The 18,817-nt window shown below is 37.3% G+C and overlaps 1 protein-coding gene across 5 annotated transcripts in view; it reads right to left on the bottom strand.

Annotated features, from left to right (window-relative positions):
* The window catches only part of Oat (Ornithine aminotransferase precursor), a 279,809-nt gene that overhangs the window by 114,980 nt on the left and 146,012 nt on the right, over positions 1-18,817 (bottom strand). For all 5 annotated transcript variants that reach the window (XM_090391734.1, XM_090391735.1, XM_090391736.1 and 2 more), the window contains exons 3-4: positions 13,387-13,611; positions 6,465-6,688 (exon numbers count right to left, since the gene is read on the bottom strand). In XM_090391734.1, coding sequence (XP_090247860.1) covers positions 6,465-6,688; positions 13,387-13,611 — 449 coding nt within the window. The remainder of the gene's footprint in view (positions 1-6,464; positions 6,689-13,386; positions 13,612-18,817) is intronic.

An 18,817-nucleotide genomic window follows, 5' to 3' on the forward strand; every position in this document is an offset into this window, starting at 1 on the left:
CTTGCAGACAACCTCACCACATGCCTCTCTGACTGAATCAATGGGATTTCTTCAAGGTTTGCCACTGAATCTCCATGGTTTGGTTCCTGTTCTCAAACCCTTTCATTTTTTCTTCAATAATCTTTGTGTATTTTAGTCTACAGTTCACATCTGAGAGCTGCTCCAGTTTTATTCGCTTTAAAACTTTCTTACATGTTATTCTTTTCAATATGAAATTCAATTTTATCCTGCTGAAGACTAAATAGCGATCACTTCCAATTTCAAATCCTCTGTACACTCTGGTGTCCTGCACCAGGGAGAAAATATCACTATCATCAATAACATAGTCAATGAGACTTTTCTTATTCCTTGCTTCTTCTCTCCATGTGAATTTGTGCATATTTTTATGTTGGAACATGGTGTTAGTAATAACCAGTCCATGTCCTGAGCAGAAATCCAACAGATGTTTGCCATTATTATTATTAGCTTTGCGCTTTTCTCCAAATTTTCCCAAAATATTTTTGTATGTCTCACAATCATTTCCTACTCTGCTATTTAGATCCCCAACAAGGACCAACTTTTCCTTTTTCACTGTGTCAGTTGCTTTTTCTAAAGCATCAAAAAATTCCTCCACTTCTACCTTAGTAGAAGTGGAGGAATTTTAACCTTATGTGGGACCATAGGCACAAATAAGTCTCATTTCCAATTCCCCATTCTGATATTAGCCCACATCACTCTACTCAAGACTGCCTGCCATTGAAGAAGATTAGCCTCGTATTTTGTGTTGAATACTATGGCTACGCCTTCTTTTCCTTGATTGTCATTTCCTGAATATAACATTTTGTATTTATCGCTCAGAAAGATCTCACCAGTTTTTGTCTTTTTTGTTTCAGTCATCCCTATTATGTCGATCTGGTACTTATCTAATTCCTCAGTTAGCTCCATTTCTTTGCCATTCAGGCTTCTTATGTTGATAGTAATTAAAAAAAGGAAACTCAGGTGTAAGTAAAAAGAGAAAGTGTGCCTGAATGACGAAGCAAGAGCTGGTGTGACTGTGTAAATGGAAGAAAGTTGTACTGATGAAGTAATAGTGGGAGCAATTGCTGGAATGTAAGAGTTGAAGAATGAAATGATATGAGGAATGTACAGAACGAAATTAGATGTATGGTGGATATGAATGGAAGAAGACAAAATAATAAAAAGAAAGCAAGTGGAGAGAAAGAAGTAGCAAATGACTCAAGAATAGCACTATATGGAGATTCGATCATAAAAGGTGTGGTGGATGAGAGGGTACATTCCAGAAAGGAGAATGAACAGGGAGATTGAGACACTAGATATGAGAAATAAGCATGTGAGGGAGTTAGTGGTTGTAGTCAGGATGAATGAGATGGTTGAGCATAGAAAGAACATGAGATTGGATATTAGCAAATTATTGAGGACAGTAAAAGACAACAGTGTGGCAGGAAGAGCAGTTTGTGTGTTGCCCAGGTATGACAATGATACGTTGCAGTAGAGAACAAAGATCTTGAATGGAATGTTAGCAGAAATGCATGAAGAGAAAGGAGTGTAGTTTGTGAATGTGTGGAACAAGTGGAGCTATAGAAGAGCGATTGGCTGCATCTGAATAGTTTTGGAAAGAGTCATTTGGGGAGGCTGCGCTTGGGACAGAGTAATGAGTGATGCAAACAAGAGATCAACAGAAGTCAAAGATGATGATGTGAATGAGCAGGAGAATGGAATTGGTGAGACTGTTGTGGTTGTGAATGAAGAAGAGAATGTGACAACAGGAAAGCAAGTTGGACAGGGAAATGGAATGGGTCAGGGAGGTCAAGGGAACACAGCATAAGGAGTGTGGATTCTTGAATTGCTAATGAATGCATGTATGTGGATGCATTCATTACCAATTACCAATGTGGTCAAAATAGGAATGGAATGGCCAGGAATACATGGGGGATTGAGTCTGAGAGGCTATATGGGGCAAAAGATGAGCAGACAGGAGACACACGAGGGTTAAGAGTCTTAGATCTGGTTATATCATCCAAGGATGTGACTGTGAACAGAGTTTTTAATCTTCCTCCAGTTAGAGAGAGTGACAGTGAGATGATCACATGGGTTTCAGTCAGTCACATGAACACTTCCATAAAGAAGATGGAACTACAAGGGTGGCGATTATGGAAAGCTCAGAAGACAAGTGGTAGCTATATCATAGAAAGAAGAGTTGAGTGAAAGAATATAACACAGCATGGGCAATTACCAAGTGCTATTTAACAGCAATAATGTCTGAGTGTATTCCAGAGGTGAAAAGGGCTAAACAAGGTAGGAGTAAAAAGAATGAAGGAAAAGATCAAGAAAGAAATCTGGAAGAAGAAGAAGAAGGAGGTACTGTGAAGGTAACACGAGATGAATGTTCGTAATGATCAGTTGCATGAGGAGTACAAGGAGCAGGCCAGGAAGGCGACTTGGTTGGTGAGGGCAGCAATAATGGAGTATGAGAAGACATTAGCCAATAAGGCAAGAAAATTCCTAGTGAGTACGTGGCAAGTAGAAGAAAAAATGACTATGGGAGGTTGATGAAACCGGCAGACTGGTAACCGATGCAGAGGGTGCAGTTGCAGTATTAAATGATCAGTTTATCAGTGTATTTCATCCTCATGAAGGCAACATCAGGAAAAGCTAGCATGTTGAATGTATGAGTAGGAATTGATGATGAATGAGCAGAAAGTATATGAGGAATTAAGTAAACTTGCTGTTAATAATGCAGTAGCATTTGACAGTATATTGCTACGTGTCTTGAGGGAATGCCCTATGGAATTAATGGTACCAATGGCACAACCATTTAACATGAGCCTTGCAACAGGGCAAGTCCCAAAAGAATCTAAGATGGGAAAAATTATTCCACTTCATAAAGGGAAAAGTGGGTTGATAATAGCAGTATTCTTTATGATGGTCAGCATGGTTTTGATAGGGAGGATCAAGTATTACAATGTGACAAACTCACTCGATAAAGGAGATTCATATATGGCGGTGTACTTGAATTTTTCAAAGGCCTTTGATAAACTGATGCATGACAAGCTGCTAGCAAAACTGAAACAGATGAATTAGATAACAGACTAGTAAGTTGGTTGTCTGATTAGCTTTCAGATAGGTATCAGCAGGTTGTACATGGAAGAGTGGTATCCCAAAAGAGGAAAGTCACTAGTGGAGTGCCACAAGGATCCATGTTGTGACCATTATTGTTTAACTTGCATGTTAATGACAACAGGAGAGAGCCTTAACTAGAGATGGGCAACATTCCGTTAATGCAAAGTTGGAAAGGGCGAAGAAGTAAAGCAGATGTGGCCTTGCAAGAGGATCTGAATAGACTATATGAGCGAGCAAATAATTGGAGCTATCAGTTTAAAGTTGCAAAGTGCAAGGTCTTGAAATTTGGTAGGAAAGGATGAGATACACAGCATACAATTAATTCAGAAATTTTGAAGGTGGAGGAGATGATCTGGTGAACAGAAATGAACAGAAGTGATGGTGAACAGAAACAAAGTTTAAGGTCACATTGCCAAAATTGTAAAACATCCTAATGGATTATGGCAATAATGAGGATGACATGCAAAGACAAAGAGGTTATGTTTCACCTGCATAAGGCTTTGATCAGGCTGCATATAGACTACTGTGCATAGATTTGGTCACTTGGTTTCAGGAGGATGAGGATATTATTATTATTAACATCTGACCTCCATGGAGTCAAAGACTTATCATGGGAGGTACACATTATTACACGCAATGCTCATCCAACCATGATGTAGACTGATTCAAAGTGTCTACATTCACCACACACTTAGGAAATGCATTCCCCTCACCAACCACTCTCCTTACTCCTCAGTTCACACACTTTTTATACAATTTCCAGTGATGGCATCTTGTTCTACACCTCTCTCTCATTCTATGAAAAATCTCTTCCATGTCAACCTGATAACAACCCCCGACCAGCTTATATGTCTCAATCATATCCCCCCGCCTTTCTCCTATTCACGAGGCTTTGCAATTAATATTCTCTCAATATGTCCTTGTACTCCACATTCCAAAGACCACTGACAACCTGTGTGAATCTTCTCTGGAGCCTTTCCAACATATCCTCATCACCACGGAAACCTGATGACCAAATCTGTGCACACTAATCCATATGAGGCCTGATCAAGGCCTTATACAATGGCATCATAACTCTTTATTTCTTCATGTCAAGGTCCTCTGCATCATTGCCATTATCCAAAGTGATATCTTCACAACTTGTGCAATGTGGCCCTCCCTGAACTTTAGGTCTTTGTCCACCACCACCACCACTCCCAGATCTCTCATTTCCTCTACCTCCTTTAAAGTTTCCCCACCAAGTGTATACTTTGCGTCCCATCATTGCTTACAAAATTTCAAAACCTTACAATCTATTCAAGTTTTTCTGCAAGGCCATAACATCTGCTTGACTCTGTATTGCACTCCCTAATTTTGCATCATCTGCAAACAGTTGCATATCACTAGTTAAACCCATCCCAATATCATTAACATACAAATTGAACAAAAATGGTTCCAAAACTGATCCCTGCAGTACACTACTAGTGACCTTCCTCTTACAGGATACCACACCCCCATATACAACTTTTTGATACCTATCTGACAGCCAGTCACTGATCCAACTCAAAAGTCTGTCATCCAATCCCATCTGTTTGAATTTCTTTACTAGTTTGTCATGGAGGAGCCTATCAAAATCCAAGTAAAGTGCTATATATGCATCTACCTTGTTTAAGGTATTTGTCACCTAGTACATAAGCAAGTTAGAAAAACATGATCTCCCCCAAACGAACCCATGTTGATAACAACAAAGAATACTGTGGTTTTCAACTCAATTTTGTATCGCCCTTCTCATAAATCTCTCCAGTATCTTCACCACAACTTCAGATATAGAGATTGGCCTATAATTTTAAACCGCAGCCTTATCACTACCTTTATGCAGCGGAACAATTTTACCTTCCTTCCTTCCACTTTCTTGGAACCTGTGCTGTTGTAGCTGAACTACAAAGCAGTAATTTATGACCAACCGAAGAGTATACTGAGTCCAGTGGAATGGGATCAGTTGCCGGTTGGGAAGAATATCGACAATGCATGGGAAGCATTTAAACAATACTTAAATGATGCAATATCAGAATGTGTCCCGAGAGTTCAAAGAATAAATAGGGTAGGAGTCAAATGGATGTGCAATCTTATTAAGCAAGAGATTCGTAACAAAAGGATGATGTGGAAGGAATACCGTGTGCATAAGGATGATGTCCATTATGAAAATTATAAGCAGCAGGCTAGAATAGTCACAAATGTTGTATGGAAAGCAAAGTCTGAGTATGAAAAGAAATTGGCTCTGCATGCTAACCCACAAGAATTCTATCGATATGCTGCAAGCAAAAGAAAGAATGAATATGAAAGAATAACTCTTCTAAATACAGATGGCATGAAAGTCACAAATGCAGAAGAGATTGTTCAACTAAGGAATGCCCATTTTGTTAAAAGCTATCAACCTTGTGTATGCAACATTGAGCTCACTGTTATCCCTTCACTGGATGAAGAAACTCAGAAAATAAGGATGATGTCCATTATGAAAATTATAAGCAGCAGGCTAGAATAGTAACAACTGTTGTACGGAAAGCAAAGTCTGAATATGAAAAAAACTGGCTCAGCATGCTAACCCACAAGAATTCTATCGATATGCTGCAAGCAAAAGAAAGAATGAATATGAAAGAATAACTCTTTTAAATGCAGATGGCATGAGAGTTACAAATGCAGAAGAGGTTGTTCAACTAAGGAATGCCCATTTTGTTAAAAGCTATCAACCTTGTGTATGCAACATTGAGCTCACTGTTACCTCTTCACTGGATGAAAAACTCAGGTGTATGAGGACAAAGTATTAGAGCTGTTGCACAAACTGAATAAGAATTCAGCAATAGAGACTGATGGGATATCAGCACGTTTGCTAAAAGAGTGTTCAGCTGAACTTGCTATTCCGTTGACCAGGTTTAATATGAGTCTCAGAAAAGGGAAGATTCACAGGAATAGAAAGAATGTATGGTAATTCCATTGCACAAGGGTGGTGCAAAGACCGATGATTTGGCCACTGCTACTATACAGTGCTAGTGACCATGACATGATGGTACTCATATACTGCATACTCTCCTATGACCTTTATGAAATCACTGAACCTTTGGGCAACTATCAGTGATGGCTAAAGATGGAGAATGGCACTCACTGATATTCAAAAAATTAGGGCTAAAAGTGCTTCACCTACTCTTTTTGGGAATTAAAGGAGTTAGAGGAATATATAATTAAGATATTCATTTTTCAGAATTGGTAGCAGAGCGAGGGGATGATGAACTGTATAACTAAGTTCAGTGATCAAAGGCTAGATCTTTGTAATTACTGCTATGAATATAAACAAATCTACAGTGACTTACCTCAAGTGCTATCAGATCATCATATGGGATAATTTCATAACCAGGCATATAAGGACCAAATCCACTGTAGCTAGAAGGATCTGTAGAACTAGATACAGCTGCTAATGTTCTTCCCCAAAAATTACCTTCTGCAAAAATAATCTTAGCCTCATTTTCAGGAATACCTTTTACAGCATATCCCCATCTCCTTGCCAACTTACAAGCTGTTTCCCCAGCCTCAACTCCTAAAGGGGAAGAGAGGAAGGAAAGCAAATGATGAAAGTGTATTTTCAAATGAACAATGGAAATCATCCAATCACGTTACTATTACAACAATTCGGAAAAAATATCTGCTATGGCACAATCTGCGTACAAATCTCAGCTGTTATGTCTATCAATTACATGCATTCTGAAATCAGTTTGACTGCTTTGCTGGAGGGGGGAAGAGGCAGAGAGAGAGAGTTTAAGATAAAAAAGCTCTCTCTCTCTCTCATTAATTTGTTGACTTGACCTTGAAACAAAATAATGCCAGTAAGAAATGATTCCAGAGCAATGCAATACTTCAGGTTTGACTTGAACTGTCAGTAGCCATAAGGCGGGACACCTTTTGACTACTTATATATGGAAATATGACTTCTGCATTACTTCAACCTTGGTATCACTTTTGAGTCTGGCTCCCACTGATGAGACCTCAACAAAAGTCAAAACAGTCAATATAAGCCATCGAATCTGTTTAATTTCAGTCAGTGAGAGCAAGGCCTCACAGCTCTCCTTATATAACTGCTCCAAACGATTTTACTTCTTTGTAAAGATTTATTTTTCTTCCAAAAATCTCTACGTTTAATTGAGATGGCATGTTCTGCTAGGCAAGACTGCTCAGGTTCAAGATACTAGATACCTGTTTTTCATGACAAACGGCTGCAGATCTGCCAGAGATTGTCCAAAGTAAGACAAACCACAGGAGCAGGTGAGCTGATAGACACCTGGAAGGTTGAGTGGAGAAAACTTGTCTTAAGATGAAGAAAGGAAGGTAGAAATCTTCCTGACAGCACAACAGTATAGTGCAATATTAAAAGGTTTTAGAACTTAAATTATATGTTCAGAAATCACTTTAATATTATTAACAACAAACCTTCACGCAGTCAAAAGAGTCATTGTGGGAGGGAAAAACTTACAAAGCCCATCAAACCATGCTTTAAACTCATACAATGTATCTGCATTCACCACACTGTCAGGCAATGCATTCCACTCAACAGCCACTTTCCACACAGAGAACCTGCTCCTTATGCCCCTGCTCACACCTTCCGCAGATGTCCTTACACTCTACCCACCTTCTCCCATTCTGTTGAAAAATTTCTTCCACATTAACTCACTAAGAACCCTTTACCAACTAAATGTCTCGATCATATTCCCTCTCTCTCTTACTCCTTATCACAAGGCTTTGCAAAATGACTTCCCTCAATCTGTCCTCATATCCCACATCCCAAAGACCAGTTACCACCTTAGTCTTCTCTGGACCTTTTCCAATATATCCTCATCACCATGAAAACCAGGGGGGGGGGGGGGCCAAATCTCAGTACCTCTTTATTTGTATATGTTAAGTTCCTCTGTATCACTGCTATAATTTGATATGATGATGTCACAACTTGTACAATGTGATCTCTGAATTTCAGATCGTTGTCCACCACCACCATTCCAAGTTTTCTTGACTCTTCGACTTCCTCCAAAATGTCCCCACAAGTGTATACTTTGCATCCCATTGTTGCCAAATTTCAGAAGCTTACACTTTGCAAGACAGAATTGACAGTTCCCTACTGTTGTTCATGCCCATACTGTTTTACATGGAATTAGTTCCATACCGTTGTCCACTCATAAAATCAACCTCCATAGCTCAGTCGGTATAGATGAAGTCCTTTGGTCGGAAAGACCTGGATTCAATTCCTGTCCATGACATGAGGAACCTTTATCTGGTCTCTTTCAACTACAGGCGAGTTAGCCAGTCTCATACAGCGGTAGAGGACTTTTTTCACCTGGAAACTCGGGTTTTTCATCCCTCAGAACAGGCAAACCAGCTAGTGAACACAAATAGATCAAGAGTCATAAAATACATACTTAATCCCTCATCAAGAGAGCTCAACCAGTCCTAAGGGATGGTGGAGTAAAGGCGGAACCCTCAAATAAATGAACTCATAAAATGTATTCAAGTCTGCCTGTAAGCGCATAATATTTGCTCAATTCCTCATTACTCTCCCCAAGTTTTGAAGCATCTGTAAACAGTTGTATATCACCAGTTAAACTTGTACCAATATCATTAATATACTATTATTATTATGTGACACCTCTAGGAAGTCCAAGGACTCATCGAGAGAGGGCACCTACTCTACAACTCTGTCTCCACCACTCAATCCATCAACTACAACAAACTGCAGCTACACCAGCACCATCTACCACCCACCCACCACCACTAGTATTTCCAGAGACAATCACAAACATCCAAGCCCATGGTGAGATTCGAACCCACAACCTTTTGGTTGGAGCGGATATGCTAACCACTTTGCCAACCAGGCCGGCATTATTCCCAAGTGTTTTCATTATTCCCAAATGTTATTTCTTCATTCCAATCTATACTATCATAATTAAAATCACCCATAACAACAACCCTTCCCTTTTTCACTAACCAGCATTGCTTATACATTTTTTCATCATCTCCCTCCACATTCCCTGGCCTATAGCAACATCCATTTAAACATCTCTTCTTTCAACCTCCACCTCACAGCCTCAAAACCATGCCACTATTTCCATGTCTACTTATGTGGATATAATTCACCTGCTGTCATCAACAGTACTCCCCTTTCCTTACTGTTCTTTCTATTCTTGCAAAAAAACACTGTACCCTTCCATTTCTATTCCCATTACGATATCATCTTCATTCAACCATGTTTCACTCATTCAACAATTCTAGGGCAAACAAACTCAATTGGTGAAACAATTTCATCTCTCTTATTTCTGATGCTCTTGGCATTTGTAAATGCTCCTACACAAGCTACTTGCTGGTTATGATTTTTCCACCACACTTGCCCAATTATCTTTATTACCATTTAACACATATCTCCTCGGTCTCAACTATCCCACTTCATATCCTGATCTATTCCATTTCTATGCTGATTATTCCCATACATACATTCATTCACTACAACTTCCAACATGCCCCCCCCCCCGTTTCCCTGTTCCTGTTGTATTCTCATTCTCTCTTCATCTCTGACACTACTAGTCTTTCCATTGCTAAGCACTTCAGTCTCTTTCATACCACTCTCCTAATCTTTTACTTCTCCTTGCTTGCATCACACACTGCACTTCCATCTAGCAACAGTTTCTACAGTTCACTCACTCTAGTCATTCAAATGCAATCAGTCACATCTGTATAATTCCAATGTCCCCTCAAACATGTCACACATCTATAAACTGTATTTCCTTCTACTCACACAGCTCTGCTAGCATACCATTCATGATTCTGGCTAAACGTCTCAACTCACCATTGTCATACCTCAGCAACATGCTAATAACCTTTCCCACTATACATTATCTTTCACTACCCTCAATAATCTCCCGACATTCATCTTGTGTCCACTTAAATCATTTGCCCCAACAACCAGCACTATTTTTCTTGCTTGTTTCCTCCTCATATCCAAAGCATGAATTAAATTGCTCATTCTCCCTTCTGGATAGCAGACCTTATAGACTCACTCATTAACCAATCCTCTAACAATGCAATCTTCATACATTGCCATTCTCGAATCATTTGTTACCTTTTTTTTCCCCTTTTTTCCTTCATTCTATTTTTTCTGCACTCTTTCATTTGTTTCCACTAAACATCTAATATCACTCTGCATATTCCTCATTTCATTTTGAATATTCCTCATTTCAATTTGTTTATTCAAAACTTGCATTCCAGCAATATCACACACACTGTAGTTTTGTTACCTCTTGTTCTGCTGCACCTCATGTCCGTTTCCTCATTCATAATTCCTTTTGTTCCCACATCACTTACTATTTCTTCCTTCTCACATTCTTTCAATACCTCAGTCTCACTAGCTTTTGTTCCATTTCTTCATTTACACTAACTTTCATTTCATCAGTCTGTTTTGCATTTGTTAACTCATAGTCTAACAAAATATCACACTTTCTACAAACCCATACTTTCTTTTGTGTCCTGATTCAATCTCTCCACTAGCACATCTTTCATATTTTGCCACACATACATGTTGCACTTATAACATCAAACCATTTATGAAAAATTTACGTCGTTAATGACATTTGATCTTCATGATGCTAGTCTAAGTGAACTCATGCATACTGCCATTGTGTTCCATTCAAGAAAAGATTCAAATATTCAATAACAAATCAACAAGGCCAATAATCACACACACACACTAAATTATCAAAAATAAACAATAGTATACTAAAATGCAAGCAGTAATGCTAATTATAAGTTTAGTTTAATCCTTTATCCAAGTGTGAGCATCAAGTGTGAGCGCCTGAAAGTATCTTCAGGAATGGGGCAAGGTAGTACAACACCGGGCAACTCGTTGCAAATGTGAAGAAAGCTCTTTCTCATCACTCCTATCTCAGTATCTCCCATAATGCAAAGCACATCTCCTTGCGGATATGTATAATGCTATGCTATATCCGCAAGGAGATGTGCTTTGCATTATGGGAGATACTGAGATAGGAGTGATAAGAGAGAGCTTTCTCCACCTTTGCAACGAGTTGCCCGGTGTTGTACTACCTTGCCCTAGTCCTGAAGATATTTTCAGGTGCAAACTTTGTTTGCTCACACTTGGATAAAGGATTAAACTAAACTTATTATAGTCTAACCAAGTGAAAAATAAACACTCAACAGTAATGCTAATTATTATACAAAATAGCACTTATCTTTTCTGGAGCCCTTTACCAACAGTGTTCTTATTGTTTTTGTTAACTTACTACAGCTAAGTATGACTGCACGTTTCAGAATTGAAAAGATGACATCAGAACCAGAAGGCATTTCAGTGTCCAAATTTTTTAGTATTCTTATATCATTTGTACAATTGCTGTTCCTTTTCTATATCGAAGATGCCTTAAAATTTTACAATTAAATATCAAGATTTTCTACATGACATTTCCATCTTGTATTATTACAAGATGGAAATCGCATGTAATAAATTGGTTTGAGTTAAATAACTATATTTTTCACTTCATGAAAAGAGAGGAGATGACAAGGGTTGCACTCAAAAGCTATAACAACAAAAACAGTGTAGTTAACAAAGATCTAGATTTTTTACTTAGCGAGTGGTGAATAAGTGGAATGAGCTTAAGGTGGCTGTGAATGCTTTTTTCAGTGAACTAGTTTAAGCAGAAGGATCATAGGTTGTGTGAATGATGATTAGTGTGAACTTTCCATGGATAGTCTTCAAGCTCCATAGATATGCCTTTTCCTCATCTCCTTAGATGAGGGAAAGGCATATATTGCCATTTTCTTAGACTTAGTGAAAGCATTTGACAGGGTGCCACATGATAAGCTGATATTTAAGTTGCAGTACATGGGTCTGGATGTCAGATTGGTCAACTGGATTCAGGATTGGCTGTCCGATAGGTATCAGAGAGTTGTGTATGGTGGGACAGTTTCAAGGAGGCAGAGGTTTACAAGTGGGATCCCACAGGGCTCAGTACTGGGACCTATATTGTTTAACCTTTATATCAATGACATAGTCAGTGGATTGCAAGGGGATATTCAGTTGTTTGTGGATGATGCGAAGCTGGGAAGGATTATTAGTAATAGTGCAGATGTGGTAGCCCTGCGAGAGGATTTGAATAAGCTAGATAGATTAGATTAGCTAGATGGGCAAATGAATGGGGGAGTCGGTTTAATGCAGCAAAATGTAAGGTCTTGAGGTTTGGGAAACATCAATGGGGTGCTGCATACTCTATGGGAGGAGTTATACTGGAGGAAGTAAGGGAGACAAGAGATCTGGGGTTGATGATTGATAGAAACCTGAAGTTTAGGGGACATATTGCAAAGGTGGTGAAGGTAACACAAAGGATTGCTGCAATAATGAGAAGGAAACACCTGCAGAGATAAAAGGGTTATCATTCCGTTGTATAAGTCTCTGATCAGACCACACTTAGACTATTGTTCTGAGATTTGATCCCCAGGATTTGAAGGGGATAAATTATATCTGTGGAAAAGGTACAAAGGCGGATAACAAAGATGGTTTCAGGACTGTACCATGTTAGTTATGAGGATCGGCAGAGGGAATGTGGACTGCAGAGTTTGGTGGATAGAAGGAGAGGTGATATGATTGAGACGTTTAAACTGTTGAGAGGTGATTACAGGGTTACTGGGGAGTTCTTTCACTTGGTTGAACAGCAGGAAGGAGTGATGACAAGAGGCCAACCCTGGAAGTTACGAAAGGAAACTGTGAGCAAGAGGGTGAGGAGTGGTTTCTTTGCATAGAAGGTGGTTGAACCATGGAAGGCATTGCCTGATGGAGTGGAGAGAGTGAGAACAGTCAATGAGTTTAAGGATGATATGATACCACTAGGAGTGGTATGATTGACTTTGTGTTTCTCGGGGGGGGGCCTCCCCTCGATGCGTCTTGATATACTTTGTGTTTCTTAGGAAGGACCTCCCACGATGAGTCTTTTGACTTCATAGAGGCATGAATAATAATAATAATAATATGCCCATATAATAATAATTTACATTCTTATGTCTTTCTGGTTTCTTTTGTCTTTCCATTTTATTCAAATGCAGTCCTCCTAGTTAAAAAAATAAAAGTCTTTGCTTGTTGTTTTTTTTAAAAGCAGGAAATAAACACTAAATTGCTTGTTAAAAATCTCCTTTTAAAAATTTACTAGATATTTACTTAATTCTTTGCTTAACCAAAGTAGTTAAATAACTTACCTGTATTCATTGGTAAAACTTTGTCATATCCAAAGAGTTTAACTATGAACTCTTCGAATTCTCCCAAACAGGAATTATAAAATGCACGAGATGTTAATGTAACTACCTCTGCTTGCTTCTGAAGTGCTTTAACAATTTTTGGATGACAGTGACCTTGATTCACAGCACTGTATGCACTAAGAAAATCATAATACTGCTTTCCTTCAACATCCCACACATATACACCTATAAGAAAAATTAAACAGTTTCTGGAAAGTTTCAAGAAAATGGAATAGTCTTGAATTTATTTATTAAAATATCTATGAAAAGACCACCAATAAAGAAATTGTTTTTGTATTGAATGCAAGAACTTAATTTTTCAGCAAATAAGCTGTCATGTCACATCAATAAAAAAACGTGAACTACTCTTTGAGAATATTATCAATTGTCTGAGTTGTCTATTATTAATGCATTAATTACACAATTCAGAAACTGATTTCTGAACTGTATAAGACAGCTTCTGAACTGTTTGAAGGAAGTATATAGACTGTACTTGCAAAGAACCTGTGTTATTATTTGTTCTAATATTGTTTTAAGGTGGGATATGAAAATTCTTTTCACATCAGATTGTAGTCTGGTTGAAGGATGATAATAATCATAATATTAATTATTATTCAGGACCACCATGGAATCATAAGACTAATTGTGGGCAAACTATCTTAAACAAGGCTTCAGAAAATCAGAGGCAAGATGTGAGTGAATTTTCAACATCATTCTAAATACATTCAAAATATATTGCCTTATTTTCTTCACATAATTTACACTTTTTTTAAACATCTCATTCACTATCAAGTTATTTGATCACAGGAGGCCTCAAACTAATGTAATAAAGAAATTTTATTTTCAACCAGGACATAGTACAGGGTGGCCCAAAATGTACCTACCAAGTTTAAAACCAATTTTCTGTACAGTTAGCTGGTATAATTAGAAAAAAACTTTACTGACACATTATAGCCATCAAGCCATTTGTGTTAGTGTATCAGAACAATCCAAAGACTTTGGAGGAGCTAAAGTCATCTATGGAGCATGAAATCTTGGCTATTCCAACAGACATACTCCACAAGGTGGTGTACAATTTTGTGATACAATTGCAGATGATCATCGAGACTGAAGGTAAACAGATTGAACATGTAATATAAATGGCATAAGATGTAGACCTTAATACATTTTGGATGAGATTCGTATGCCTCCTTGTTCAGGAATAATACACCATTAAATTTAGTAGGTACATTTTGGACCACCCAGTATATTTTAATAAGTTAATGCCTTTGTAGACTCTTTTGTCCTTGCCAAAAGTTGGTCTAAACGGAGATACTCTCACAGATACCTTGCTGCTGTTCCTGAAATGTGAAGTATTTCCTATCTATGACAACAGGTTGCACTATATAAACTAAAATGTACCTTGTCTCTACAGATTAAATTTGAAATAAATAGACTGGATTTTCAAACATTTTATTTTGCACAACGTCCAAGTCATCACCATTCTTATAAAAAATCAGACATATCATTAAATAAAAAAACAAGTCCATTTAACAAAGTCCATTCATTTGTTTTACTGCCAACTGTAATTCTCCCAACACCCTCTTTAACCCTTAAGTAGGTATGCAGTTGTAACGTAGTATTGGCATAAGCCTATTTTCCCAATTCACAACATGAAATACTAACTTACTTACTTAATCCTCTTCACTCCACCTGGGAGGGGGGGGTAAAGATGATTTTCCACCATTTTCCACCAGACTCTGTTTTTTGCTTCTGCCTTTATTTGGTTCCAGTTTTTATTAATATTTGTTATATCTTTCAATATTGTTCTTTTCCATGTTTCTCTTGGCCTTCCTCGTCTTCTTTTACCCTGTGGGTTTCAATCTAGAGCCTGTTTTACTATTATCTTATCTTCTTTCCTCAACACATGCCCCAACCATCTCAATTTCCGTTCATATATCTGTTGTAACATGGGTTCTGGTTTGTTCTCTGCCAAAGTTCTTCGTTTGGCTAATATATTCCCAGTATCATTCTTAAACACTTGTTTAGGAAGACCTGGATATTGTTAACTATCTTTTTGTTTAACATCCACGTTTCTGATCCATACATCAGTATTGCCTTTACACTTAGTTAAATATTCTCATTTTAGTTTTTATAGACAAATTCTTGTTTTTCCATATATTTCTAAGTTGGTTGAAAGTTGAATAAGCAAGCTGTTTCCTTCTATTTATATCTTCAGTAGTTCCTCCTTTCATTGATACTATTGAACCAAGGTATATAAATTGTTCTAATTCTTTAAGTGGTAGTTCTTCTATTGTTATTTGTTTATTTTGCTTTGCATTTATTTTCATCAACATTGTTTTATTTTTATTTATCCTAAGATCAACATTTTTGGCTGTTTCTACAAGCATTGTTGTTTTTTGTTCTATATGTTGGTGCTTCTGTGAAAGTACGCAGATATCATCTACAAAATCTAGATTGTGGAGTTGGTTTTGTAGTAATTTCCATTATTTTTTGTGGGAGTCCATAATTTCTAAGTAATTTCCATAAGGAAGCTCTGCTTATACTGTCGAAAGCTTGTTCAAAATTGATAAAATTTAAATATAAGCTTGCCTGCCATTCCAATGATTGTTCTATGATAATTCGTAAAGTAGCAATGTGGTCAGTGCATGATCTATTGGCTCTAAATCCTGCCCCTGTTCTGGTCTTAGTTGTTTTCTATTTCTATTTTGATTCTTTCTAGTATTATCCTTGCTAGCAGTTTACTTATAACACTCAGCAATGTTATACCTCTCCAATTTTTGCATTCAGATAGGTTCCCTTTTTTGGGTAATTTAACCAGTAATCCAGTATTCCATTCCTTAGGCCACTCTTCTTTCTGCCATATCATTTAGTAAGGGATATAATATCTCTCCTATAAGTTTTGGATTTGCTTTTAGTATATCGCCAGGCATGTTATCTGCTCCCGGTACTTTACCTATTTTGATTTGAGTTATTGCTTTTGTAATTTCTATTTTTGTTATTTCGTTCCAATTTATATCTAATGATGCATTTTATTCATTTAATTCTAGGATCTGGTCACCATCAGCCATTTCTTGAAATTTCTCTCAGAAGAATTCCACCAATCTATTTATCTGTTCTTTTTCATTTGATAATAGTTTTCCTTCTGTTTGTTTCTTTTTTTCCGCTTAATTTCCTTGTAATATCATACAACTTTCTAGTATCATTTATATATGCAGCATCCTCTGCCTCTTGTGCTAGATTCTCTATGTATTTTCTTTTATCATTTCTTGCCCTTCTTTTTATTTCTTTGTTAATTGCTCTATATCTTTCTGATTGTTCTTGTTCAACACTTTTGCCAATCTGTAACAGTTTCTCTTTTATTCTATCTCTCTCCTCTATTTTTAATTTGGTGTTTTCTGATATCCATTCCTTGTCTGTATTAGTTCGAAATCCCAATATCTTTTCTGATATGCTTATTAGTATGTCTTTGATCTTAGTCCATTTTCCCTCTATGTTATCTCCTTCTCTAATTTCAAATTTATCCCATTTATCCTGTAGAGCTGTTATAAATTTATTTCTAATCTCTTTGTTTTTGAGTTTTTCAATTCTAAACCTATTCCTATTGTGCACTGTTTGTTTATTTTTAAATATTTTTACTTTCATGGTAGCTGTTAGGAGAAAGTGATCTGAATATGCCTTGGCTCCCCTTTTAACTCTGACATCCAGGAGTGATTTCCTCCAATTCCTTGATATAAGTACATGGTCTATTTGGTTCTTTGTCTTTCTATCTGGTGTGGTGTTATCCATGTCCACTTGTGTATTTTTTTTTTTTATGTTGGAAGAGACTCCCTCCTATTACAAGCTGATTGAACATACAAAAGTCTATAAGTAACTCTCAATTTTCATTTATTTCTCCTTCTGCATACTTTCCCGTAACAGTTTCTTTATTAGTATTATCATTTCCAAGCTCAGCATTAAAGTCTCCAATTATAGGTTGCATATCTTTTTTATTTGTTGTTTCTATACTTCTCTGTAGCATGATATAAAAATTATCCTTTTCTTCCTGGATCACATCATTTGTTGGTGCATATATAGCAGTAACTGTGATGTTCTGTTTGCCGGCTTTATATCTAGCGTTTAGTATTCTTTCGGACATTGGGTTCCACTCCATTAGTGCACCATAAGCTTTCTTTGTCAACATTAGTGCAACTCCCTTTGTGTGGTCATTCGTATTTTGGTTCCCAGAGTAGATTAAGTAGTGACCAGAGTTTAATTTGATTTTTCTAGTTCCTATCCATCTCGTTTCGCTTAATCCCATTATTTCTAATCTGTATTTTTCTAGAACTCTCGAGACTTGGTATGTCTTCCCAGTTTCGAACATGGTTCTGACATTCCAACATCCCAGTCTAAGCTTGTCTTTTGGTAAGGTATCTGTCACTTTCTTCAGCACCTCTGCATTCCCCAGAAGGGCTTTCACAGAGGTGCCTCGTGTTCGTGGCAGTTCATGTTCTATTTTCTTCATCCAGTATCACATTTTGGAAGGTTTCAGTTTGCATAGCAAAGATTTTTTTTCTGAGACTGGGTTGCTAGCCCTGCACTCAACCCTCCCCATTTATTCAGGCTTGGAACAAGCATGTCAAGTTTTCACTAAGCATGGCTGGGTTTCACAGCATGCGAAACCTGCTTAAACCTGTGAAACCTGAACTCAGGTTTCACTTAAACCTGTGAAACCTGGGTTTCACAGGTTTAACACTTTTTAATAGTGTTATTTAAAAAACAATTATCTTTCAAAGGCGATGTGAGACAGAATCATGTTCTTGACATCACATCGTGAAAAGTTAGACTTGCTCCACTGCAAGTGTCAACCATTTTCTGTAGTTCTGATAAACTTCCTTGTCTTAAACTTACTTCTTAAATTTAAAGGACCAGAAATATTTTAAAATAAACTGGAGAAACTGAGTTCTGTTGTGTTGTGCTTTCAGGACAAATGGCTTGAGGAATTCAAGTGATTGTGCAATGAAGACAAAATTGCATTCTATAACATACAAAAAAATATCCTGGGACTGCTGACATAAACTCTAGATTACTACAAGGTTTTTCCAAGGACTTTTTAAACTGGAGACATTTAGGTTTCATGAGACTTAAGTTTTCAAAAAAAAAAAAAAAAAAAGCAGTGGCATAGACTTGACCAAAAATCATCTAGGAAACATACCTGTATACCAATAGAGTAACAAGAGCAGCAGATGAGGTTAAGGCATACAGTCATTTTTTTATTTTTATTTTTCAAAGACATTTGATAGGGTACCATATACAAGTTCATTTTTAAGTTACAACATATGGGTTTTGATATCAGGTTAGTGGACTGGATTGGTGACTGGCTCTCTGACAGATATTAGAGTTGTAGATGGGT

This window comes from Typopeltis vanoorti, chromosome 4, assembly GCF_054136105.1.
Source record: "Typopeltis vanoorti isolate ZY-2024b chromosome 4, IOZ_Tvanoo_1.0, whole genome shotgun sequence".
NCBI classification, from domain to species: domain Eukaryota; kingdom Metazoa; phylum Arthropoda; class Arachnida; order Uropygi; family Thelyphonidae; genus Typopeltis; species Typopeltis vanoorti.